General features: G+C 45.5%; 2 protein-coding genes across 7 annotated transcripts in view; one reads left to right on the plus strand and one right to left on the minus strand.

The window, feature by feature from the left end:
- endou2 (endonuclease, polyU-specific 2) overlaps positions 1 to 19,532 on the plus strand; it is a 200,289-nt gene that overhangs the window by 54,950 nt on the left and 125,807 nt on the right. The gene's annotated exons all lie outside the window — the stretch shown is intronic.
- kcp (kielin cysteine rich BMP regulator) overlaps positions 1 to 19,532 on the minus strand; it is a 196,424-nt gene that overhangs the window by 51,285 nt on the left and 125,607 nt on the right. For all 6 annotated transcript variants that reach the window (XM_080207535.1, XM_080207532.1, XM_080207534.1 and 3 more), the window contains 10 exons: positions 17,738 to 17,837; positions 13,039 to 13,124; positions 12,117 to 12,210; positions 10,343 to 10,495; positions 9,999 to 10,105; positions 8,745 to 8,838; positions 7,117 to 7,290; positions 3,138 to 3,220; positions 1,562 to 1,655; positions 1,139 to 1,321 (listed from right to left, as the gene is read on the minus strand). In XM_080207535.1, coding sequence (XP_080063661.1) covers positions 1,139 to 1,321; positions 1,562 to 1,655; positions 3,138 to 3,220; positions 7,117 to 7,290; positions 8,745 to 8,838; positions 9,999 to 10,105; positions 10,343 to 10,495; positions 12,117 to 12,210; positions 13,039 to 13,124; positions 17,738 to 17,837 — 1,168 coding nt within the window. The remainder of the gene's footprint in view (positions 1 to 1,138; positions 1,322 to 1,561; positions 1,656 to 3,137; positions 3,221 to 7,116; positions 7,291 to 8,744; positions 8,839 to 9,998; positions 10,106 to 10,342; positions 10,496 to 12,116; positions 12,211 to 13,038; positions 13,125 to 17,737; positions 17,838 to 19,532) is intronic.

The raw sequence follows: 19,532 nt of genomic DNA on the forward strand, positions 1-19,532 counted from the left end.
TTTCATCCCTCACCTCCCTTAACAGCCTGGGATAGATGCCATCAGGCCCCGGAGATTTATCCGTCTTTATACTGTCTAAAAGTCCCAACACCTCTTCCCTCGTGATGACTATATCCCTCAACGGATCCTCAAACTCCTCAAGCACAGCACCAGACATCAGGCCCCTCTCCTGCGTGAATACCGACGCAAAGTATTCATTCAGGATCTCCCCCATTCCCCCAGGCTCCAAGCATAGTTCCCCTCCTCTGTCCCTGAGAGGGCCAATCTTCCCTCTAACCATCCTTTTATTTCTAACATAGGAGTAAAATGCCTTAGGATTTTCTTTAATCCTACCCGCCAAAGCCATTTCATGGCCCCTTTTTGCCTTTCTGATGCCCCTTTTAAGTTCTCTCCTACATTCTCTGTATTCTTCTAACACTATCTCTGTCCTCAAATGCCTAGATCTAATGTACGCCTCCCTCTTCCTCCTGACCAGGTCCTCAATATCCCTAGTTACCCACGGCTCTCTAATCCTACCCTTCCCATCCTTCCTCTTGACCGGCACGTGCCTTTCCTGCAAAGATTTTAGTTTTCCCTTGAGAGACTCCCACATACCCAGCGTCGACCTGCCATCAAGCAGCTTACCCCAGTCCGTATCTTTAAGATCCTGCCTAATCCGGTTGTATCTAGCCCTCCCCCAGTTTAACACCCTCCCCTTAGGACAGGCTTCATCTTTATCCATTAATATCTTAAACCAGACAGAGTTGTGGTCACTGTTAGCCACCTGCTCTCCTACTTCAACGTCAACCACCTGCCCAGGCTCATTCCCCAGAACCAAGTCCAGTATAGCCCCCTCCCTGGTCGGGCTATCCACATACTGCTCCAGGGATCCTTCCATTACACACTGTACAAATTCCTCCCCGTCAGCACCCTCTGATCTCGGCACCTTCCAGTCTACCCCGGGGAGATTAACCTAAGATAGCCATTACTTCCAGCTCTGATACTTCATCCTCATTGCCCGTCTCCCCCTCACCGCCCCACCACAAACACACACCATCGCCACGTGGCTCCCTCATCCATACAGCCAGCTCATCATGTTTCATTTCCACTTACCCCTTGCTGGTGCAGATTCCCTGTTTCCCTCATAAAGAATACCTACCATCACATGTACGGCAACAATCCTGCAGAATGGGGTGTGAGCACTGCAGGGGAGCACAGGGCTTCCTCTGACATGTAACGGTGCCATTGTTACACATACAGGAACGGCAGGCATCTGAGGGATCGTAGAAACGCTGCATGTGTTTGTAAAGAATGCCGGTGTACAGACATTCACTCGGAGGAGCTGGGGTAAAGAGAAGTGGACATAAACTCTCAGCAACTTCAAAAAACTCAAACCTCAACCATAACACTGATAGACTGCACACTCTCTACAGTAACACTGATAGACTGCACACTCCCCCACTATAACACTGATAGACTGCACACTCCCCCACTGTGTAACTTTCCAATATACCTCACTCCCCTCAGTGTGACTCTTGGTTCGCCCATTCTGTCAGTCATTTTAAAGAATGTTTGCACCCACCTGGGCACTGAGGACAACATTTTCCGGGTACAAGGAATGGGTCATTGCAAGTCAAAGGAGGACATCTCTTGGATAAACACTGTACGTTTCCATTCTACAAGAACAGAGGGGAAACAAAATGAAAATAATTACGTGTGTCAGGAGAGTAATTCCAAATGTATCTGAGCGTGTGTGATGGAAATGGAAAGAGGGATACTGAGGGTTTAAAGTTAGGGAGACAGAAACTGAGGGTTTGGAGTTAGGGAAAGATTTAAAGTTTGGAGATAAGGAGAGAAACTGAGAGCTTGGAGTTAAGGAGAGGGACACTGAGGGTTTGTAGTTAGGGAGAGATTGAGATTTTGGAGTTAGGGAGGGACACTGAAGGTTTGGAGATGGGGGAGGGACACTGAAGGTTTGGAGATGGGGGAGGGACACTGAGGGTTTGGTGATTGGGCGAGGAACACTGAGCTTTTAGAGTTAGGGTGAGGGACGCAGAGGGTTTGGAGTTAGGTAGAGAGACATTGAGGGTTTGGTGATTGGGAGAGGGATACTGAGGGTCTGATTTTACCATCAAGTTGTGCCCGTTTTTGGGTTGGTAAAGTCAGGCGTGAGGCGAGTCGCGTGATCTGTGACCATCTCTGCACCCGTTCCCCCTTTACCTATGTTCAAAAATGGCCGTAATCGGGATTGTGCCCAAAATGGGCATGACGGCAATTTAAATACATTTGAATGTATTTAAATTGAATTAATGAGCTGGATGCCCAACTTTACCAGCACTTCCCCCTTTACCACTGCTTTCGCCCGTCCAGATTTGGTGCAAAACAGACATGATCCACAAAGATCCAATTCAGGTGTTTCAGCTTCTGCAAAGATAAGTTCAGAGCTTCTCGTGGCTCTCTGACTCAGATCGGTGGTGGGGTGGGATTGTAGGAGGGTCAGAACACTCTCTGGTGGGGGTGGGCGTTAGGAAGACAGGTCAGATGCCTCTCTGTTTGGGGGTGTAGGGAGGGAGGCGGGTCAGATCGATCTCTGGTGGGGGGTCCGTTGTCACTCTACGTGCAATCGGTGGGGGTGGGGGGGGCACTGTGATCGGTCCGGGATATGGGGGGATAAGGGGTCAGTAATGTGGTGGGGGTGGGGAGATATCTATGGGGGCCGGGGGAGGCATTACTCAGCCTGGGAGTGATGTGGCAGGGAAGCGTTTTTCTACTTTTTTTACTGCGCATGCGCAGTTGAAGGCTTTGATTGAAGCTGCAGCGTTTCAGGCACGATAAGCCCCGCTCAAAGGCTTCTGCAGCACGATTCAAAATCGAAATTTTTGCAGGAAGACCACATACGGGGGCACCTGAGAATGGGCCTAAAATCAGATCTGAAACACTCCCAGTTTCAAGTCTGCCCATCACTCAGAATAAAAATGATAAAGTAGGGCCCTTAGGGTTTGGAGTCAGGGAGAGGGACACGGAGGGTTTGGAGTCAGGGAGAGGGACACGGAGGGTTTGGAGGTATGGGGGAAAACAAATTATTTTTCTATCAGGGTCAAATCAAGTAAATTCAGATCTGCCTCTTCACATCAGTATTAAATTCTTCCCATACTTACAATGCAGTGACATTCCTTGCACTTGTTTGTCGGGTGTGGAAAATCAGCACCATTAGGATACTCCTTGCCAGCATACTGACAACCTGAAAGAGGGAATCACACAGTGAACCCTTCAGAATATTCCCCACACAATCTCCGTGTTTGCACTGGATCTGTGACTGTAGTTACATTGGAAACTGGAACATTCTCTACCACTCTCCACTCTGTCTACCCTAGCCTCCACTTACTGTCCATTTGCCCCTCTATTCATCAGTCCATTTGCACTCCATCCGGATAGAGGGTCTCTGGCCCTCTATCCAGCTCCCTGACCCTCCATCTGAACAAGAACAAAAGAACAAAGCAAATTACAGCACAGGAACATGCCCTTCGGCCCTCCAAGCCTCCACCAACCACACTGCCCAACTGAACTAAAACCCCTTATCCTTCTGGGAATCAGATCCCTCTGTTCCCATTTATTTGTCCAGATGCCCCTTAAAACTCATTATCGTGTCTGCTTCCACTACCTCTCCCGGCAGCGAGTTCCAGGCACCCACCACCCTGTGTAAAAACTTGCTTCTTTTTTCTCTTTTAAACCTCGCCACTCACACCTTAAATCTATGCCCCCTCGTGATTGACTTTTTCACCCTGGGAAAAAACTTCTGACTATCCACTCTGTCCATGCCCCTCATAATCTTGGAGACTTCTATCAGGTCACCCCTCCACCTCCGTCATTTCAGTGAGAACAAACCAAGTTTCTCCAACCTCTCCTCATAGCTAATGCCCTCCATACCAGGCAACATCCTGGTAAATCTTTTCTGCACCCTTTCCAAAGCTTCCACAATTTTCTGGGAGTGTGGTGACCAGAATTGAACACTATATTCCAAGTGTGGCCTAACTAAGGCTCTATAAAGTTGCAACATGACTTGCCAATTTTTAAACTCAATACCCTGACCGATAAAGGCAAGCATGCCGTATGTCTTCTTGATTACCTTCTCCACCTGCATTGCCATTTTCAGTGACCTGCGTACCTGTACATCCAGATCCCTCTGCCTATCAATACTTTTAAAGGGTTCTGCTATTTGCTGCATTTTTCCTATCTGTATTAGACCTTCCAAAATGCATTACCTCGCCTTTGTCCAGATTAAATTCCACTGCCATCTCTCTGCCCAAGCCTCCAACCGATCTATATCCTGCTGTATCCTCTGATGGTCCTCATTGCTATCTGCAATCCACCAGCCTCTGTGTCATCCACAAACGTACTAATCAACCAGTTACATTTTCTTCCAAATCATTTATATATATTGCAAACAGCAAAGGTCCCAGCACTAATCCCTGAGGAACACCACTTGTCACAGCTCTCTATTCAGAAACACACCCTTCCACTGCTACCCTCTGTCTTCTATGATCGAGCCAGTTCTGTATCCACCTTGCCAGCTCACCTTTGATCCCATGCGACTTCACCTCCTGCACCAGTCTGCCATGAGGGACCTTATCAAAGGCTTTACTGAAGTCCAACTGTGCAACACCCACTGCCCTACTCTTATCAATCATCTTTAACTTGATCGAGTTTTTTGAGGAAGTGACAAAGATGATTGATGAGAGTAGGGCAGTGGGTGTTGCACAGTTGGACTTCAGTAAAGCCTTTGATAAGGTCCCTCATGGCAGACTGGTGCAGGAGGTGAAGTCGCATGGGATTGAGTTTTTTGAGGAAGTGACAGTGAGACACAACCTCCTCTTCACAAAACCATGTTGCCTCTTGCTAATACAAACACTTACTTCCAAGTGGGAGCAAATCCTATCTTGAAGAATCCTCTTCAATAATTTCCCTACCATTGACATAAGACTCACCGGCCTACAATTACCTGGATTATTCTTGCTATCCTTCTTAAACAAAGGAACAACATTGGCTATTCTCCAATCCTCTGGGACCTCCCCTGTAGCCAGTGAGGATACAAAGATTCCTCTCAACACCCCAGCAATTTCCTCCTTTGTCTCTTTCAGTATTCTGAGGTACATCCATCAGGCCCTGGGGACTTACCTACTTAATGTTTCTCAAGAACTCCAATACCACTCCCTTTTTGATCTCAACATGACTCAAAATATCCACAGACCCTTTCCCAGATTCATCATCCACCAAGTCCTTCTCTTTGGTGAATACTGATGCAAAGTACTTATTTAATACCATGCCCATTTCCTCTGGCTCCATGCATAGATTCCCTCCCCTGTCCTTGAGTGGGCCAATCCTCTTCCTAGCTATTCTCTCGCTCTTTATATATGTATAAAAAGCCTTGAGATTTTCCTTCATCCTGCTGGCCCCTTACTTCTTGCTTAAGTTTCTTTCTACTTTCCTTGTATTTCACACTTACTTCGTGTGTTCCCAGCCTCCTAGCCTTGACAAATGCTTCCTTTTTCTCTTTGACTAGGCTCACAATATCTCTCATTATCCAAGGTTCCCAAAACTTGCTGTACTTATCCTTCATCCATACAGGAATGTGTTGGTCCTGAATTCCTATTAGCTTACACTTGAAAGCCTCCCATATGCCAGGTGTTGATTTGCCTTCAAACATCTGCCCCCAGTGTACATTCTCCAGCTCCTGCCTAATATTGTTGTAATTATCCTTCCCCAATTTAGCACCTTAACTTGAGGATTACACTTATCTTTATACATCAGTACCTTAAAACTTACTGAATTGTGGTCACTGTTCCCGAACTGCTCTCCTACTTAAAATCGACCACCTGGCTGGACTCATTCCCCAATATTAGGTCCCGTATGGGCCCCTTCCCTAGTTGGACTATCTACATATTGTTTCAATAAGTCTTCCTTACAAACTCTGCCTCATCCATGTCCCTAGCACTAAGTGAGTCCCAGTCAATAGAGGGGAAGTTAAAAATTTCCCACCACAACAACTCTGTTACTTTTATACCTTGCCAAAATCTGCCTACATATCTGTTCCTCTATCTCCCACTGGCTGTTGGGCGGCCTATGGTAAACCCCCAACATCCTTCCTATTCCTGAGCTCTACCCCTAATGCCTCCTTGTATGAGCCCCCTGAGATATCCTCCTGCAGTACAGCTGTGATATTCGCCTTTAGGTTTTAACCAGTACTGCAACTTCCCCACCCCTTTTATATCCCCCTCTATCCCACCTGAAACATCTGTATCCTGGAATGTTAAGCTGCCAATCCTGTCCTTCCCTTACCCAAATCTTTGTAATAGCAACAACATCCTACTTCCAAGTACTAATCCAAGCTCTAAGTTCATCTGCCTTACCTGTTACACTTCTCGCATTGTAAATTCAGTCCACCAGACCCTCTTTGATTAGCAACCACACCCTGTCTGCTCTTTTCTGAGTCTTACTGGCCTTACTTCCTCATTCCCCTTCAGTTAATTCACCTTTGCTTTGATTCCCACCCCTGCAAAACTAGTTTAAATTCTTCCATGTGACACTAGCAAACCTCCCAGCCAGCATATTTATGCCTTTCCAGTTTAGATACAATCCGTCTTTCTTGTACAAGTTCCACCTGCCCTGGAAGAGACCCCAATGATCCAGATGTCTGAAACCCTCCTTCCTACACCAGCTGTTTAGCCACATGTTGAGTTGCCCTATCTTCCTATTCCTATCCTTATTGACATGTGGCACAGGGAATAATCCTGAGATTACAACCCTAGAGGTCCTGTTTTTAACTTTCTACCTAACTCCCTAAATTGCTACGGCAGGACCTCATCACTTTTCTTACCTATGTCATTAATACCAATATGTACCATGACCTCTGGCTGTTCATGCTCTCTCTTCAGAATGCTTTCTGCCCGTTCAGAGATATCCTGGATCCTGGCATCAGGGAGGCAACATATCACCCTACAGTCCACAGTTCATGTCCACAGAAGTGTCTATCTGCACCCCTAACTCTAGAGTCCCCACAGCTATTGCTTTTTGTCCCTCCCTGCTTAACAACAGAGCCAGGCATGGTGCCACTGCTTTGGCTGCTGGCTGAGCCATTACCATTGCAGTTGTTCTGACAGCAGGATCCAGACAGTGGGTAGGAGCAGAGTGCGCTGATGCATTCTTTCTGCTCACAGGTCACCTGGCCATTCAAACAGGTGCATTCCTGGCACAGGTTCAAGGGGTTCGGGAAACGCTGGCCATCCAATACTACTCGCTCCTCAAACACGCAGTCTGAAGATAAAAACACAAGATGTCTGTCACAAAGGTGCTTTATACCAGACTGCCCCACCCGTGTTCAGCATTTTACTGTCTTTCCCCTTCCCACTATTCCTGCAGTAATGTTAATTAGTAAGACTCTGAGGAATTATACTCCAGTGAGAGTCAGTGTGTGGGGAACTGTACCCCAGTGAGAGTCAGTGTGTGGGGAACTGTACCCCAGTGAGAGTCAGTGTGTGTGGAACTGTACCCCAGTGAGAGTCAGTGTGTGTGGAAGATAAATCAGGATACCAGTGGAGAAACAACATTAACTAGATCCCTTGGATGTGATGTTAGAATTAGATATTTGAATGCTGAAACTTTATTTTACAAAATGGAAGCACATCATGATCAGTACTTTTTTAATAGCGTTGTACATTCACCTAACAAAGCAGGCCATTTGCAAGAAATCACCTGAGTTTTATGATATTTGAGGAAGATCTGGTTGATTGTTTTGAACTGTACTTTAATTGATTTGAGGGTATGAGTGGTGAGAAACTGGAAAGGACACCTACTGGACATCACATGGAATGGAGAAAAGCTTTCACGTTGCGAACCTGTTGGTTTTAAATGCAGTCTTCTTGGGAGACAAGCTGAGGAAGGAAGGCTTCCCTAACTATATCTCTCTCTCCCTCTCTCTACGTTGCCTAAAATTGTGTGTGGCTATCAGCCTGCAGGCAGAGAACACTCAATTGAGTGTAACTGATCTGCATTTGGACCTGCAATTTGGATCAGACAGGAAGAACTCCCAGAATTCCATCTTCACATAAGGAACTCCAGGTCAACAGCACTGAGATGCTGTGAACTTCATTATGTGTATGTGTGTGTGTGTGTGTGTGTGCGCGCCTGCTGTATGCATGCTTTGGGAAATTCTTTAGGAAGAGATGGATAGTTATATGTCCAGATTGCAACTCTGTGTTAATCACTTGCAACTTACTATAATAAATTGTTTAATGAAAAACAATTGTTCTGAGTTTATTGAAAGAAGCCAGGTCAAAGTCTGTTTTATTCTGGGTAGTATTAAAGTAGGTAAATCGTTGGCCATTTTGGTGAGAAAATTGAACTTTTAACCTTAATGGTATGAGCTGTGGAGTAGCAGGGTGAATAAACTGTGCACTCCATCCATTCTGGGAGTAACAGGGGCCAAGTACTAACAAGTTGCAATTGTATGAGACACACCTTATTCCAGCCAATCAGCTCAAACCGGCGCAGCTCCTTGATCACTTTCGGTTATTTTCTGACCTTCGATCACAGTCGATTTCACCCACTCACTACTGATTGACCTAAGTGACCCAATTGACTTGATGATGCTCATGACTGAGTCCATGTGTCACACTGAAGGACAAGAGAGGTAGATATTTGGTGGGGGTAGTATTGACTATTGCTTGCTCCCACTACCCCTCACCTCAAAGTCCGTGTGCTGCCCTTACCTGGACACTTAGCGCAACATTGACCTGCCTTCCTTTCAGGTCTGGTGCAGGTGACTGGGGGGCAGTCAGTCGGGGTGCAGTGCACTGTCCCACTCTGTCAGGTAAGAAAACATCAGATGCGGTTCAAAGGGCAGCTCGCATGGTTCACCAAACCCAACCAGTTTCTTCAAAGACAGACAGATTCTTATCGCCTAGCCCACTTCTCACTAGCATCAATACCCACTCTGCTCCAAGAGATTTCCGGACAAATGAACTGATTTCATCGTCACACATCCAAAAACACACAGGCATGCACACACACATAAAGACACTTATGTCAGACTCCTATTTACTGACAACAACTCAGCCTTCAACACTATTATTCCTACAAAACTCATCTCCAAACTCCGGGGCCCAGGGTTTGGCTCCTCCCTCTGCAACTGGACTCTAGACTTCCTAACCAGCAGACCGCAATTATTAAGGATAGGCAATGACACCTCATCCACGATTATCCTCAACACCGGTGGCCTGCAGGGCTGTGTCCTCAGCCCCTTACTATACTTCTTATACACTTACGACTATGTGGCCAAATTCCACTACAACTCGATTTTCAAGTTTGCTGATAACATCACCAGAGTGGGTCTGATCTCAAACAATGATGAGACAGAATATGGGAAAGAGATAGAGACTCAGATGAATTGGTGTGACAACAATAATCTCTCCCTCAATGTCAGTAAAATGAAGGAGATAGTCATGGATTTCAGGAAGCATGATGGAGGACATGCCCCTGTCTAAATCAACGTGGATGAGGTGGAAACGGTTGGCAGCTTCATGTTTCTAGGTGTTCAGATCACCAACAATCTGTCCTGGTCTCTTCACACTGACGCTATAGTTAAGAAAGTCTACCAATGTCTCTACTTTCTCTACACCCTAGCTATGGCTGCAACACTACATTCTGTGCCCTCCTTTCCTTTTTCCCTATGTACTCCATGAACAGTATGTTTTGTCTGCATAGCGTGCAAGAAACAACACTTTTCACTATATCCCAATATATATGACAATAACCAAATCAAATCAAAAAACACACGCACAGTCCGATGCCCAGGCACAGTCCAACACCCATGTGCTGTCTGACACACACACAGACACATGCACAATCTGACATGCACACACACAATCCGACATGCACATGGTCGCAGACACGCAAATTATCACACACACACAAACATGCACACACAGAAAGTCCAACACACATACCTGTAATATCTGACATACCTGACAGTGACAGTTCTGACACGGACTGTCCGGGTCGATGAATTCCTGCCCATTCCTGTACTGTCGCTCGTTATATGTGCATTGGTCACAAGACAGGCAGCAATCACCTAGGAAACAAGTACTCTGACAAATTAAATTAAAAATCCCCAGTCCCACTAACTGTAAACCCAGATACCAACCCTTCACCAACCCATCGTCCAGTACAGCAGGTGAACCTCCCCACAATTGTATTCAACACTACATCCAACATTTGCACCACCTCCCACTCCCCGGCCCTTATTCTTGTCCCATTGATGGGTGCAAGATATTTTTTAGTTGAGTTTGATTTTAACTGCAACACATACCGTTGTTTGAACTTGGGTGCAGACAGGAAACAGGTGGGCACTGCCTTAATCTGCAGGTGATGTTACCATTAACACAGGAACAAGTGGTGCACTGATTCTCTTCCAACTCCCACTCTACTCCATCTTCATACTCCAGCCCCCGCACAATACATACTGACAGGAAAAAAAAATCACAAAACCTAAATATAAATAGAACTTAAGTATATTTATGTCCATATCAAAAGGTATTCAAAATTGCCTGGGGTCTGGATAGACTGGATAAAGATGTTCCTGTTGGCGGAAGGATCGAGAACAAGAGGTCTCAGATTGAAGATAAATAGAAATAGAAGCAACATGCCATAAGGAAAAATATTTTCACACAGCATGTCATAGGGTCATACAGTTAAAAAAAGGTCCTTTAAACCCAACAAGTCTGCACTGACAATTTCTATCACTTAAGATGCTCTAATCCAATTTTTCTGCAATTATTGAGTGGTTAGGGTCTGAAATGCACTGCTTGAAGAGAATAGTGGAAGCAGGTTCAATCAGGACATTCAAGAGCGAATATTATCTGAAAAGGAAGTATGTGCAGGCTGAGGGGAGAAGGCGGGGCAAGGCATTCAGTAAGCTGTTCCTGTAGAAACCGAGTATGAGCACAGTGGGTTGAACGGCTTTCTCCTGTGCTCAAAAACCTAACAATTGTGTGATTTCGAATTGTGAGCAGAATTTTCAGAGCAGGTTTTTATGTGGATTAGCTGGAAACCTCTGCAATAAGAAACCTCTGCCCTTAATAATAAGATTTTTTTTTCTCAGCTTTGTAGCCACAGGGTATTAACCAGGCAGAAAAATGCCTCAAGAAAGAGCCATGTAGTTATAATAATGTTGAGTTAACACAGTAGTGGAGGTATGCATTTTACAAGTGATGCTCCTCATTTGTTGTCTTCATGTTTTGGGGATCGGTTTACTCTTTCAGAGGGTCACTGACCTTGCCACACAGCACTCTCTACCAAAAAGCAGCTAACAAATGTTGGAACTTAACACTTCTCTGGTCAACAGCCACTTCAGCAACCCAACCAAGGCACAGGGTTAGGTAGACTTCAGCTTATGAGCGACGCCTAAACAAAGCTCAACAATCCCTGAGTGTCTAAATTCAGAGATCAAATTGCTGTGCTCACAGCCTGGGTTCCTCGGTGATGTTTTGTCCCATCCGGTCATGAGCGCTGAGGACCAGCTGTTGCCCAGGCTTCATCCTTGTCCCTTCTGAGTGCCCTTCAAATCGGTGTGAACTTGGAAACTGAGAATAAAAGGGTCATTCATAAGAACATAAGAACATAAGAAATAGGAGCAGGAGTAGGCCATCTAGCCCTTCGAGCCTGCCCCGCCATTCAATAAGATCATGGCTGATCTGTCGTGGCTCAGTTCCACATTCCCGCCCTCTCCCCATAACCCTTAATCCCCTCGCTTATCAAAAACCCATCAACCCGCGTCTTAAAAATATTTTAGATCAAAATAATTGGGACACATGGGGGATTGCAGGGGAAAGGAAGAATTGGTTTTGGGGACATACAAGGGACAGGGAAGGGACACAGGGGCAGGATCAAGGATATGGGGGGAGTAATAGGGACATGGAAGAGTGTCACTGGGGAGGGGGCAGGAGAGCATAGTGAAAGATCAAGGGGATCGAGGACAAAGTTGGGGTCAGGGACATGGTAGAGGGGTGAGGAGTTGGGATTGGATTTTCTTACTCTTGTAGTTTAAGCCATCAGTTCAAAGACTGATTGAAAGGCTCACATACCTTTACATGTGGGACAGCACTGGCCTGGATCTTTGAATGAGTTACTGCAGGTCAGTGGACGACAGATTTCCTCCTGACACCGTACATTTCCATTCTAAGTAACAAACATTTCAGACACAGTATCAGAATGTTTGTGTCATTATCTCAACAATCATCTCCAGCCCTAAAACCCTTTCTCCCCACCTGACCTCTTTGCAATCTCCACTCCCTTTACTTGTTTCTCTAGCCACCATTCTCTGGAATTCTTACTCCCTCAGTACTAACCCCTCTGAATGTGTTGTGCTCCCTCAGTTCAATCCTTCTGATAAAACAGCATCCCTGAGTATCTTCACTCTGTAAGAAGTCTCACAACACCAGGTTAAAGTCCAACAGGTTTATTTGATAGTAAACTCCACAAGCTTTCGGAATGCTGTTCCTGTGTCAGGTGAGGAACAGTGTTCCGAAAGCTTGTGGCATTTACTATCAAATAAATCTATTAGATTTTAACCTGGTGTTGTGAAACTTCTTACTGTGTTTACCACAGTCCAACGCCAGCATCTTCACATCATACCTTCACTCTGACAGTGCAGCTCTCCCCCAGTACTGTCACACCTACAGTACAACACTTCTAGAGAGTCAGTTTAGCTCAGTATGTTGGTTTGTAATACAGAGTGACACCAACAGTGCAGGTTCAATTCCTGTCCCAGCTGAGGTTATTTATCAGGTTAAATCACCACACGTCAGCTCTCCCCTTCAAAGGGCAGAGCAGCCTATGGTCATCTGGGACTATGGCAACTTTACCTTTACAACATATTCTGTTGAGATGCAGCGTGTTAATATATCCCTATCTGTGAGAAAGCAAGAATACACTTTTGCCCTTGTAGATATCTGTACCCTACGCCATAAAGAAACACAGAATAATTGCACAAGATCAAGTACTCACTGAGCAGGTACACTGAATGCAGGGTCCACCAAAAGTGGGGTGAAACGTGTGGCCGTTGCCAATGAGGACACTTTCGTACTCGCACACTGAATGGGATGGGGGAAAACACATCTGATATGGTACAATATTGCTGCAAAACATTTCTACACAAGTGTTGCATCAGCTGAATTTTATTTTGGATTTTATGTTGTATCACAGAGATGATCTCAGGTTTAACACTCCTGACAATTCCAAAAGCAGGTCTGTCATGGTTCAATGTGAGAATTCACTTGCCTGACATTGAGGTTTTCTTTAATTCATTGGATGTAGGTGTCGCTGGCTGGGTCAGCACTTATTGCATTTGAACTGAGTGGCTTGCCAGGTTGTTTCAGAGGGAAGTTAAAGTTTGTTGTGGGTCACATATAGGCCAAATCAGGTAGGAATGGCAGATTGTCTAAATTACATCAGTGAACCTTCATTGATGGGTTTTTACAACAATGGTTTCATGGTCATCATTAGACTTCTAATTTCAGATTGTTGTTGAACTCAAATTTCACCATCTGCCATGGTGGGATTCGAACCCTCATCCCCAGAACATTACCCGGTGTCCTTGAATCACTAGTCCAATGACAATAGCATTATGCTACTGTCTCCCCAACAATGCGAGCCAGGGATTGAACAGAGAGTCCCTATCCGTGTATCCTGACTGACTGGAATAATTCACATGTCATCACAACATCCTCCTGCCTTTAGTGGGTGAGTGGAGAGACAGTTCAGACTCAGCTCAGAGACTAAGCCGGATCATTTTTGTTTAACAATCAACAGATAAATCAACAATATTTGTTTATTTACAAATTTTATACTGATCTCCTCAAAACATCATCAATGTTTCTCCTTCAACATCAAAATAATCTTTGAAACTTGGCAGCAGTTGTATAGAAAATAATAAAAAGGTCTTGCATTGTGGTGGCTTGCTCAATCTCAAGATATTCCGGAATGCTTTCTAGTCAATTCTGAAGTGTACGAACATACAAAATTGGAGCAAGTGAAGATCATATGGCTCATTGAATCTGCTCCACCATTCAATATGATCATGGTTGATCCCAGGCTTCAACTCTATTTCAACTCCTGCAGCCCATCCTTTGACTGCCCGAGAGAGCAATATTTGTCTATACCAGCTGTAAATGTATTCAATGAAGGAGCATCCTGAGCTCTCTGGAGAACAGAATTCCAAAGAGTCACAAGCCTCTGAGTGAAGAAATTTCTCCTCATCTCAGTCCTAAATGATTGGCCCTGAAATAACTCTTGAGGCTGGCATTGAATATAGATTTATTCATACAGTCAGCAACATTCAAACAGCTACTTCCTCGTACAGAGTATAAACCTGGTGTGCATTATATACACATGCAAGACTCCCTGATTGGATAGGTCATTACTGCCTTAATCTAAGAGGTCCACATCTTGGGCCTTGTTAAAGTTATTATAGGCTCCTGGTCCTGAAATGGCACTCCCTTGTTCTATATTCTGCAGCCAGGGGGAACAACCTCGAGGTGCCTATCTACTCTGTCAAGATTCCTCATAATCTTGAATGTTTCAATGAGATACTTAACCCTAACAGCACTGCGGGTGTACCTACACCACATGGACAACTGTGGTTTCAGAAGCCAACTCACCACTGCGTTCTCAAGGGCAATTAAGAACAGGAAATAAATGCTGGTCTATCCAGCGATGCCCACATTCCATGAAAGAATTTTTAAAAATGCAAATTCTCTAAACCACAGAAAATAGAGACCCAATTTGCTTAACCCTCAGGAAATTTAAGCCTCTCAGGAAGTTGACAGAGAGGCAGCTTTAATGTCATTTGTGATGGGATATTATCAAAGTCACAGTGCGTAAGCATGAAAGTTACACTGCTATAGTTACATTCATGCTTTAATATGGAAAATTGCCTCAAAGCCTTTACTCCTTTAGGGAAACCTACTGACCTGTTCCAAATGCTTTGAATGATATAGCTTCTCCATCCAGAGCAGTAGCAGAAAACAACTGCATCATGTTAATGTGACACAGCAACTTATGCCCCATAGAAACCGCTTGCAGTGAGCAATTTAACTCTAAATATGCTGAGGCTATAAAGATAAAATCTACTGAATATTCTGTCATAGATAAAAAGTATCATGCAAGTATTTGCAGTGTACTGTGGAGAAACATCCAGATGACAAGAATTTTAAAGGTTATGGAACGGATGCTCAATTCTGCAAACTTGCCAGTTTATGTTACTAACCAATCCTAATTCCTATTCGATTCTGCAACTCCAACTGCCCTTTTTACTTAAATTGCTCATTAGTGTCTCAGTGGGTTTGCATTGGACATCCTGATGAATTGCTTGTTAGACATCTTGAGTTAAGGGTCAACAAGACAAACCTCTTTGTATCTTCGAGCTATGTGTTTTCCTATGTGCACAAGACAAATCTGACTTAGTGACATTAATGTACAATTTGCTTTCAAGTGCTTATTTGAAAAAAACACATGTCTGTGATGATGTCAGCCACAACAGATCAAAACTTTAAGAACCAGGGTAATACAAATAGGCACATGGATCAACTAGTACAGAAAGTTAATGGTTGATAAAGTGTGTTCTTCAAAGAAATTGGAGGAAAGTTAGGTTAGAAAATCTTGTTCAAGGGAAGCAGCTTTGAATAAACAACCACAATTGTTTAGAAGTTAGTCTTCAAAGGTTTTGAGAATGAACATATTAAAAGATCTGATCTGTTTAATGTACTTTTGATCTTGGCAATATATGGTATATAAAAGGAACACGGTTTTTAACAGTTCTTCAAAAGACATGCAAGACAGATGACAAAACTAAAAGCTACTCCGAGATGAACGAACATCATAAACAGCAACAAAGTCTGTTTTGTATACGACATGACAAGGTTTCCAGTATGGACATGAAGCAGATTTTGTTAAACCGCAGAAAAATGGTGGTTGAATGTTAGCTATCTGCTCATGTGTGTTTAAGGTTGTTTCAATGGGAGTCGGTTTGGGAGTTTGGGGATTTCAGTGAGAGTCGGTTTGGGGTTTTGGAGTTTCAGTGCATGTCAGTTTGGAGGTATCAGTGGGAGGCGGTTTGGGGATTTTGGGGTTTCGGTGGGAGTTGGTTTGGGGGTTTTGGGGTTTCGGTGGGAGTCGGTTTGGGGGTTTTGGGGTTTCAGTGGGAGTCGGTTTGGGAGTTTTGGAGTTTCAGTGCATGTCAGTTTGGAGGTATCAGTGGGAGTCGGTTTGGGGGTTTCAGTGAGAGTAGGTTTGGGGGTTTTCGGATTTCAGCGGAAGTTGGTTTGGGGTTTTGGGATTTCAGCAGAAGTTGGTTTGGGGTTTCAGTTGGAGTCAGTTTGTGTTTTTGGTGTTTCAGTGGGAGTCGGGTTGGGGATTTGGGGGTTTCAGTGGTAGTCGGGTTGGGGGTTTCAGTGGGAGTCAATTTGGGGATTTGGGGGTTTCAGTGGGAGTCAGTTTGGGGGTTTGGGGGTTTCAGTGGGAGTCAGTTTGGGGGTTTGGGGGTTTCAGTGGGAGTCAGTTTGTGTTTTTGGGGTTTCAGTGGGAGTCGGTTTGGGGGTTTGAGTGGGAGTCGGTTTGGGGGATTTGGGGTTTCAGTGGGAGTCGGTTTGGGGATTTTGGGGTTTCAGTGGGAGTCGGTTTGGGGGTTTCAGTGGGAGTCGGTTTGGGGGTTTCAGTGGGAGTCGGTTTGGGGGTTTCAGTGGGAGTCGGTTTACGGGTTTCAGTGGGAGTTGGTTTGGGGGTTTCAGCGGGAGTCGGTTTGGGGATTTTCGGGTTTCAGTGGGAGGCAGTTTGGGGATTTTGGGGTTTCAGTGGGAGGCGGTTTGGGGGTTTCAGCGGGAGTCAGTTTGGGGATTTGGGGTTTCACTGGGAGTCAGTTTGGGGGGTTTGGGGGTTTGAGTGGGAGTCGGTTTATGGGTTTCAGTGGGAGTCGGTTTGGGGGTTTCAGTGGGAGTCAGGTTGGGGGTTTCAGTGGGAGTCAGTTTGTGTTTTTGGGGTTTCAGTGGGAGTCGGTTTGGGGGTTTTGGGGTTTCAGTGGGAGTCGGTTTGGGGATTTTGGGGTTTCAGTGGGAGGCGGTTTGGGGATTTGGGGGTTTCAGTGGGAGTCGGTTTGGGGGTTTCAGTGGGAGTCGGTTTGGGGGTTTCAGTGGGAGTCGGTTTGGGGATTTTGGGGTTTCAGTGGGAGTCGGTTTGGGGATTTGGGGTTTCAGTGGGAGGTGGTTTGGGGGATTTGGGGTTTCAGTGGGAGTTGGTTTGTATTTTTGGGATTTCAGTGGGAGTCAGTTTGGGGGTCTCAGTGGGAGGTGGTTTGGGGGATTTGGGGTTTCAGTGGGAGTTGGTTTGTATTTTTGGGGTTTCAGCGGGAATCAGTTTGGGGGTCTCAGTGGGAGTCGGTTTGGGGGATTTGGGGTTTCAATGGGAGACGGTTTGGGGTTTCAGTGGGAGGCGGTTTGGGGATTTGGGATTTCAGTGGGAGTCGTCTGGGTAATTTGGGGTTGTTTCAGTGGGAGGCGGTTTGGGGGTTTTGGGGTTTCAGTGGGTGTTGGTTTGGTGGTTTTGATTTTTTTTACATTGTTGATTAGTTGGGTTCTCAAGATTTATTATAGATTCTTCTATTCATAGAGTAAGTCCACCAGCATGAAACCCCCAGGTTACCATGGTTACTTACTGTCACATGATGGGCAGCACTGTCCAACCAGATTGGCTGGATGACTACAGTGAACAGGTGGGCAATTCTGATCCATTTGGTCACACGATACATTTCCAGCCTATCGGGTAAGAGAATAGCAATACCATCATAGTAGAGCGGATGCAATAATTCATACTTGAGTTGGAGCAAACATTGTTCATCTGTGCCCCTATTCCACACTAAAGGTTCAAAGATCAGAAAACCGCAGAATGGTTCTGATGATATCATCAACCCTTGTTATGACAAACTTTCATCTCATTCGTCCCCAGTCCAACCTAGCAGCAGCCCCCTCCCCCACCAGAACCCAAACTCAGCAATACACAAACCGAGAGACCACAGAACCATAACACAGGAACACAAATCGAGAGACCGTAGAACCACAACACAGGAACACACAAATTGATGGAGCGCTGAACCACAACACAGCAGCACACAAACTGCGGGAGCACAGAACCACAGCAAAGGAACACAAACTGAGGGAGCGCTGAACCACAACACAGGAACACAAAAACTGAGGGAGCGTTGAACCACGACACAGCAGCAAACAAACTGAGGGAGCGCTGAACCACAACACAGCAGCATACAAACTGAGGGAGCACAGAACCACAGCACAGGAACACAAACTGAGGGTGCGCAGAACCACAACACAAGAATACACAAACTGAGGGTGCGCAGAACCACAACACAGGAATACACAGATCAGGAGCCCAGAACCACAACAGAGCAATACACAAACCAAGGGAGTGCAGAACCACAACAGAGCAATACACAAACCAATGGAGCGCACAACCAGAACACACAAACTAAGGGAGCACAGAATTACAACATAGGAACACAAACTGAGGAAGCACAGGACGACAATACAGGAACACACAAACTGAAGGAGCACAGAAGCACAACAGAGCAATTCACAAACAGGGAGCGCAAACCACAACACAGCAATACACAAACTGAGGGAGCACAAACCACAATATAGGAACACACAAACCAAGATAGAAGAGGTGGTGTGGGGGATGGGAGATAGCATGAAGTGGAGCAGCATTGGAGGGAAAAGAGAATGTAGGAGAGGAGGAAGGCAGGGTGTACATAAGAACATAAGAAATAGGAGCAGGAGTAGGCCATCTGGCCCTTCGAGCCTGCCCCGCCATTCAATAAGATCATGGCTGATCTGTCGTGGCTCAGTTCCACATTCCCGTCCTCTCCCCATAACCCTTAATCCCCTCTCTTATCAAAAACCCATCAACCCGCGTCTTAAAAATATTTAGCGAGGTAGCCTCCACCACTTCAACGGGCAGAGAATTCCAGAGATTCACCACCCTTTGAGTGAAGAAATTCTTCCTCAACTCCGTTCTAAACCGCCCCCCCTTTATCTTGAGGCTGTGCCCCCTAGACCTACTGTCCTTTCTGAGCGGGAAGAATCTCTCCACCTCTATCCTATCCATCCCATTCATCATCTTATACGTCTCAATGAGATCTCCCCTCATTCTTCTAAACTCTAACGAGTACAAGCCTAGTTTATTCAGCCTCTCCTCATAGCTCAACCCCCTCAACTCCGGCATCAGCCTAGTAAACCTCCTCTGCACTCCCTCCAAGGCCAAAATATCCTTGCGTAAGTACGGCGCCCAAAACTGCACACAGTACTCCAGCTGCGGCCTCACCAATGCCCTATATAGCCGCAGCAAGACCTCCCTACTTTTATATTCAATCCCTCTCGCTATGAAGGCCAGCATCCCATTCGCCTTCCTGACCACCTGCTGCACCTGCAAGCTGGGTT

This window comes from Carcharhinus amblyrhynchos, chromosome 19 (assembly GCF_965287045.1).
Source record: "Carcharhinus amblyrhynchos chromosome 19, sCarAmb.v2.hapA, whole genome shotgun sequence".
Classification (NCBI taxonomy): domain Eukaryota; kingdom Metazoa; phylum Chordata; class Chondrichthyes; order Carcharhiniformes; family Carcharhinidae; genus Carcharhinus; species Carcharhinus amblyrhynchos.